Genomic DNA, 7510 nt, shown 5'->3' on the forward strand with positions numbered 1-7510 from the left:
CAAGAGTGCTGATGTTTTAAGCATGATTTTATTTTAAGTAAAAAAAACCCCTTTATGTCCTTTATAAAGTTTATGTCTTTGCTACCTGGCATTACATTTTGTGACACACGTGGCCCGGCCCGACAAGGTCTCATTTACATCACAACAAATGACTTTGACACCCCTGGCCTAGAGCGTCCAATCGGTCTGAGGACTTGAAACTCCCGCTCATGCACATTTACCCTCGGTCTCAAACATACTGAGGGATAAATTCACCTGTGGTATCAATGCATTCCCGGAAAACATTGTCTAAGTCTGGGCCTGCTCTGTTGAGCGTCCACAGTCTATAGGAGGCATGAAGTGCCCACTCAGAGCGTGCCAATGTGTAAAATATCTGCAAACGGGTGAGATCCCAATTCTGGTGTCTCCATGGTGTCGAGAGAGTACGAGAAGCCACTGGATTCCTTCCATGTTAGATCTCTAGAATCGCCGACCATGCGTGGGGAGACGATAGCCCCAAATATGTCAACATTTTAGCCCAGGGGAGTCAAACTCATTTGTTATGAGGGCCAGATCTGACATAAATGAGACCTTGTTGGGCTGGGTCACGTGTGGCATAAAATATACTGCCAGGTAGCAGAGATATAAACTTTATAAAGGACACAGACACAAAGGGTTGTTGTTGTTTTACTTACAATAAAAACATGCTTTAAGCATCAGCACTCTTGCAATATTTTGTTTATTTAACAGTGTCTGATCACTGACACCTCTTGCTCTCAATTATTGCATCAAAATGCCTGTGCTGTTGCAATCTTGAGTCTGCTGTATCAGGTGTGTATCTGTAAGCTGCAAACCTACGATGACGCAGCAGCAGCAGAACTGGAAGAAGAAGCAGGAGACAGCCAATTCCACTGCGGGCCTGATGAGCCCTCCGGGGGAAACTGATCCGGCCCCCGGGCCACATGTTTGACTCCCCTGTTTTAGCCAATCCCTCCCCCACCTTGAGACTGTGAGCAAGCTCCCCCCACCCACCCCTAACTAAGCTGGTGTCGCTTGATTTCCCAGGTGATGTCGATGATGCTTTCTTATCCGATGATGATATCATCTCCAGAACTCAGTTTCCTGAGAGTTGGTTGTGGCAAGTGGAACATCTGAATGGAACTCCCAATGACCAGGGGTACCTGCCTTTTTGTCTTCTGCAGTGCGGCATCATCATTTGAACTAGTCATCTGAACAGGTCTGAGAGTCATTCACTCTCCACAGAGGATGCTGAGAACTGTAATGGGGACCAGGTGGTGGTGGTTAAAATTATATGCAGCCTCTTGTCGCCAAGTGGTCTCGAGGCAGCTAACAACAGCTAAAATATTAACAGACACCAATTAAAAATGTAATATGGATAAAACTAAAAGGCGGCCCACATAAACAGACTTAATGAAAAGCTGTATAAACCCCTGTATAAATCGATGATGCGATTTGGAGTCCTTTGTATAGTACTGGTAACCACGTCTCAGAAAGGATATTATAGCATTGGAAAAAGTGCAGAAAAGGGCAACTAGGATGATAAAAGGGTTGGAACACTTTCCCTATGAGGAAAGGTTAAAGCGCTTGGGGCTCTTTGGCTTGGAGAAACGACGGCTGAGGGGTGACACGATCGAGGTCTATAAGATTATGCATGGGAAAGAGCAGGTAGAGAAAGAGGTACTTTTCTCCCTTTCTCACAATACAAGAACTCGTGGGCGCTCCGTGAAATTGCTGAGTGGTCGGGTTAGAACGGATAAAAGGAAGTCCTTCTTCACCCAAAGAGTGATCAACACATGGAATTCACTGCCACAGGAGGTGGAGGTGGCCACAAGCAGGAATCGCTTCAAAAGGAATTAGATAAGTATATGGAGCAGAGGTCCATCGGTGGCTATTAGCCACAAGGTATAGATAGGAACTCTTGGTCTGGGGCAAGGGATGCTCTGTCTTCTTGGTGCGTGGGGGGGGCAACAGTGGGAGGGGCTCTTAGTGTCCTGGCCCACTGCTGGACCTCCTGATGGCACCTGGTATTTTTGGCCACTGTGTGACACAGAGTGTTGGACTGGATGGGCCATTGGCCTGATCCAAGATTTGGCTTCTCTTATGTTCTTATATTCTTAAAACTAAACAGAAGAGCTCTGCTTTACAGACCCTGCGGAACACAGGACTCTTCCACATTCTGATTTTCATCACTTGTGTGTTTTTATTGCTTCAGGGTTCCCCGCCCCCAAATGTGTTTTGCTCTCTCTGGTAGTCCCAGAGGGAGTAAAACACATGTGAGAAAAGGGAGGGGGGGACCCAAAGCAATAGGGACAAACAAGTGACAGGGCCCACATACCGTCTGACAGCTGATTCCAGCAGGATGGGTCACCACAAAGAAGGCCCTTGTCCTGGAAGATACCAGGTGAGTATCCTGGGGGCCAGGCACCACAACCAGGTTGAAGAGCACAATTGTTTTTTTGGGGGGAACATGTTGGAAGAAGCAGGGTATGAAGGTCCCAGACCATTTAGGGCTCTAAAGGTCAAATTGGCAACCAGTGCGGCTGTTTCAAGACAGGATAGATATAATTTCTCCAAGGAGAACCTGTCAGCAATCTTGCCACTGCATTCTCTGGACGTCCTGTAATTTCCGGAGCACCTTCAGGGGCAGCTCTGCTTAGAACGCATTACAGTAGTCTAGGCAGGTGGTGACCGTGGCATGAATCACTGTGGCTCGGTCAGAATGGGACAGATATTGAGACAGTTGGCGGGCTTGGCGCAAATAGAAAAACACTGCCCTTGCCGCTGCTGACCACTGCTTGTCCAGCGACAAGGAGGAGTCAAGCCAGACCCCCAGACTCTTAACAAAGTGCACTAATGGAAGTTGGACCCCATCTAGAGTTGGGAGCTGAAGGCCCCCCAGCAGGGGTCATTTCATAGAAAAAGAGCTAGGGGAACTCATTAGCATAACTCATTAGCATATGCCACACCCCCTGACATCACCGGAAGTCCGGAAGCAAGGGGCGGGGCTTCGTCATGTGCCCCGCCCCCATACCTCACCCGGGGGAACTGCGATCCCCCGCGATCCCCCCCGAAATGACCTCTGCCCCCCAGCAATCCAGACCTCCCCAGCCAGATGATCTCTGTCTTAGATGGATTTAACTTCAGCCAGCTGTTTCAAGGTCTGGTGATCCCAAAAGATTTTCATAAGTCTTGGAAAGCAGGCTTGCCTCAGTATGGAGGAAGGAAAAGGAAGATTTTTGACTGGACTGCACTGGTCAGTGGTCAGTGGGAAGCAGCAGAGTACGCTGTTTTGTGTTTTGTTAGATTTTTAGCCTTCCTCTTAGATGCATGGAAAGGTGAGATCAGGGTGGTGGGGAAAGGAGTCCCTGAAGTTTCTGAGCCTGTGGGTGCCTTTGGAATTCTGACACCGCATGTTGTGGGAAGCCGCAAAATGGCTACTGCAGGAAGCAGAGCCAACTTACCTTCAATCACACAAAGGAAGATCTTTGTGCTGTGGTTTCAGATGCTTTTTAAAATCTGCAGTCAAATCTCCCTTGGCCAATCAGAAGCTTTGCGAGGCGAAAGTCCCGCCTGGGCCTGCCCACTTTCTCATTTGGTGGGCACCATAAGAACATAAGAAATGCCAATGTTGGATCAGGCCAAAGGCCCATCCAGTCCAACACTCTGTGTCACACAGTGGCCAGAAATACCAGGTACCATCAGGAGGTCCACCAGTGGGGCCAGGACATTAGAAGCCCTCCCACTGTTGCCCCCCCCCAAGCACCAAGAATACAGAGCATCACTTGCCCAAGAGCCCCTACCTATACCTTGTGGCTAACAGCCACTGATGGACCTCTGCTCCAGATGCTTATCTAATTCCCTTTTGAAGCCGTCCATGCTTGTAGCCGCCACCACCTCCTGTGGCAGTGAATTCCAAGTGTTCATCACTCTTTGGGTGAAGAAGGACTTCCTTTTGCCCGTTCTAACCCGACCACTCAGCAATTTCATGGAGTGCCCACGAGTTCTTGTATTGTGAGAAAGGGAGAAAAGCAAGGTTTTAGCGGGCACCATATCACCCATGGGTACCACGCTGGGGACCCCTGGAATAGCTCCTGCCCCTCTGCTTTTCTGCTTCTCTGGCTTGGTATCTGTAGGGTAATCATAGGCGGTGGTCACACTGGCGGCTTGGCGCGATATATGGTGCCGCCTCTAATTGAACCCTGCTGCGGGTTACCCGCGGAGACATCCACATTACTGCAGCGCCTCAGCCATGGAGCACACTGCAAAACAAATTATTCAAAATCCATGTGCGCGCATAAGTGCGCGCGCGTGTGCTTACGCGCAATTTTTTAAAAACCCTCCCTAGTGGCAGAACGGATCTGCAGGTTCAGACTGCCACATCCATTCTGCACATGCTCCCCCACATTCAGACATCCGGCCATGCGCGATGACTGTGCGGGGAACCAAAAAACACAGCTTGTGATGTGGTGCCCAAGTCATCCTATGACGGGATAAGTATGACTGGGGAATGCCTGACAGATGTGGCTGTCTGACTGTGCCCATTTGATCCGGAGGGGAGGAGTGGCTGTGTCGGTCCAAAGTGCCCGTGTGATCACAGCCATAGATCCTCTTCAAAGCTGACCAAGCAACCAGGCACCCGCAGAAAGGCTCTCTCTGAAACATGTAGAGTCCGGCTGGAACGTTATGTCGAAAAACCAGACCTTGTGCTTTTTTCTCTGGGATGTGTCCTCTGATACTATAGAGCTGTGTATTTCACACCTCTGCTTCACACTGCCGGGTGGTGCTGGCAGCAGGTTGGGGAAAGCAGGGAAAGCCTGCAGTGTTTTGCCACGAGAATCAGGCTCCGTTGTCCTCCATGTTCTGGGAAGGGAGGGGGGAATCGTTCATCTGCCTCCCATTTTCTGCAGCAGCCTCGTGTCTCATCCCAGCTCGAGACTGGACCTCTGGTCCACATTTCTGCTTCGGATAGGTGTAATGGGGCACCTTCTCTTTGTATCTAGGATCTCATCCAAGACGATGTCGGTTTTCCTGCAGGATTCCATCACGACCTGGGAAGTGCTGGCCGTGAGCCTTTCGGAGACTAAAGGTAAGGAATCTTGTACGCCAAGCATCGTGCAGGTGTGTGTGGGTGGGTAGGTAAGTGGGTGGGTGTGCAGCTAATACTGCAATTGGCCTGGCTCTAATTTGATCCTGATCTTTCTTATCTGGACTTGCACGATCAGACAGCTCCCCTTACCGTGCGCGTACTCCGCGGTGGATTGTCTGAAGGAGCCCCGTGGTCGGGTTGGTTTCTTTTAAAAAAAATCTGTTTGTGCATGCACATCCGCACCTCAACGTGTACTTGTTTTTCCGCACATGCGTGGAGTTGAACAGTTAAAGCACCACAAGTGGTACCTCTCTCTAGGTACCTTTTTAATTAATGCAGTTCATAAAATTAACGGGCAGTTTAGAAACATGAAACTGTCTGAAACATTTGAGCAGAGCTCTGTGGTTGTTGCGTGTTTACACGTTTATGTGCATATTGCTAAGATTTTTTTTTTAATGGCGTCCGCTTGGAATGGTCTGACGTCAGACCATCCCAATGGGAGGATTGCACACTGGAATGATCAGATGGGGGAAAGTCCGCAATTGGCCCATTGGGAAGCAAAAACTCCGGATTTTAACTAGTATCTTTTAAGTATGGCTCCGAACTACGGCAAAATGAGATGCTCACGGAAGAGGCACATTTCCCAGATGTTGCTGTCTGGCGCAGTGCCTGGCGCAGATCTAAAAATCCATCTGATCGGGACCTGTGTGTGGCTGAGCAAAAAATGACGAGCTTACAGCCTGCTTTGGAAAGTGCAGAGGAGGCAAAAGGGGTAGTTGAGGCGTAACCTTGTTTCTTCCTTCCCCCCCATTCTTCTCATTCCAGGGGTCTGCGTGGCTGATCCTTATGAGATCGTAGTGATGAAGGACTTCTTCATCGACCTGCGGGTGCCTTACTCGGTGGTGAGAAACGAGCAGGTGGAGATCCGGGCTGTCCTCTACCACTATGTGGAGAATGACATCACGGTGAGCTTTGGGATTTTGGTGGGAGGGGTTGTATTCAGAACTGAGGGAGCTTGCCCCTCTTCCTGCTTCTAGGGCAGGGATGTCAAACTCATTTGTTATGAAGGCCGGATCTGACATAAATGAGACCTCTTTGGGCCGGCCCTGTGTGTGTCAGAAAATGTTATGCCGGGTAGCGGAGATATAAACTTTATAAAGGACACAAACGCAAAGGGTTGTGTTTTTTTGCTTAAAATAAAAACATGCTTAAAACATTAGCACTCTTACAACATTTTGTTTATTTAACAGTGTTTGATAACTTGACAACTTTTGCTCTGAATTATTGCATCAAAATGTCTGTGCTGTTGCAATCTTGAGTATGCAGTACAGGTGTGTATCTGTAAGCTGCAAACCTACGATGACGCGGCAGCAGCAGAACTGGAAGAAGAAGCAGGAGACAGCCAGTTCCACTGATCTGGCCCCCGGGCCGCATGTTTGACACCCCTGTTCTAGGGATTCTGCTTGGTTCTTATAGGCCCCCCCCCCCCCCAGACACTGAATCCAGTGCAAGAGCTGTGTCATGATGCTGTCTTCAGAGGTATGACCATGAATCCCAAGGTCTGTGCAGCTCAACTTCAGGCTTCCTTGAGCATTACTCGCAGTCGTGTCCTTTCCGTTTGGAAACTAAGCTTAGCTTCACGATACCTGTGTTTGCTTGCTTGTTTCGGATATTCCCATGCCACCCCTTCAGAGTCCTACTGAAGGGGGCTTACGGTCAAAACCACGCCTCAATAGTAAAAACAAGCTATTGGACATAAACGGCATAAAAACTATCCATAAAACAGAAGCAGACCATTGGAAGGCTGGTCAGATAGATTAAAACTCTGAATCAAAAGCCTTCTGCCTTTGTGAATGCCGTGTTGTCACTCGGCCTGGGGGGACATGCCCCATTGCAAATATGGCTTTGGAGAACATACCTTGCTGTCTACGGCTTGCTGGAAGGAAATCTACACAGCTTGGAGCGAGGTGCATACACTGTAAGGCACAGAAGTGCTCACAGCCCCAGTTCCCTTCATTTCAGCGGGGCTTGGGCTTCCCTTAGGATTCTGCCCAGGGACCTTGCAAAAGCTGGAAAAACTTGTTCTCCTCCAAGGTTAAAGAGAAGGGGGGGGGGTTGGGGGTGACAGGAGTTGGAACATCTTCCTGTTCCAGTGGCCAGGGATAGAAAAATGTGTGTCCTAGAAACAGAATGTAAAACCGTCAAAACACTCCATCCCCCCTGGCAGAGTAGGGAATAGAAACTGTCATTTGTACTCATTTGGGTGATTCCACACTAGACCTTAAATCCTGGTTCAACCCTGTCCCCAAACTTACATTCTACACTACACACAAGTTCACCCCTGTAATTATCTCGGGGTATTTTTACATTCTACACTACCCTCGAGTTCACCCCTGTAATTATCTCGGGGTATTTTTTGTTTCC

The 7510-nt window shown here is 48.9% G+C and overlaps 1 protein-coding gene across 1 annotated transcript in view; it reads left to right on the top strand.

Annotated features, from left to right (window-relative positions):
• Positions 1-1044: 1044 nt before the first annotated feature.
• LOC107120136 (A.superbus venom factor 1-like) overlaps positions 1045-7510 on the top strand; it is a gene marked incomplete at its 5' end in the record, with an annotated part of 77231 nt that continues 70765 nt past the window's right edge. Inside the window, 3 exons of the mRNA XM_015422783.1 lie at positions 1045-1156; positions 5001-5086; positions 5912-6051. Coding sequence (XP_015278269.1) covers positions 1045-1156; positions 5001-5086; positions 5912-6051 — 338 coding nt within the window. The remainder of the gene's footprint in view (positions 1157-5000; positions 5087-5911; positions 6052-7510) is intronic.

This window comes from Gekko japonicus, unplaced genomic scaffold, assembly GCF_001447785.1.
Source record: "Gekko japonicus isolate JY-2015 unplaced genomic scaffold, Gekko_japonicus_V1.1 scaffold3556, whole genome shotgun sequence".
In the NCBI taxonomy this organism is placed as follows: Eukaryota; Metazoa; Chordata; class Lepidosauria; order Squamata; family Gekkonidae; genus Gekko; species Gekko japonicus.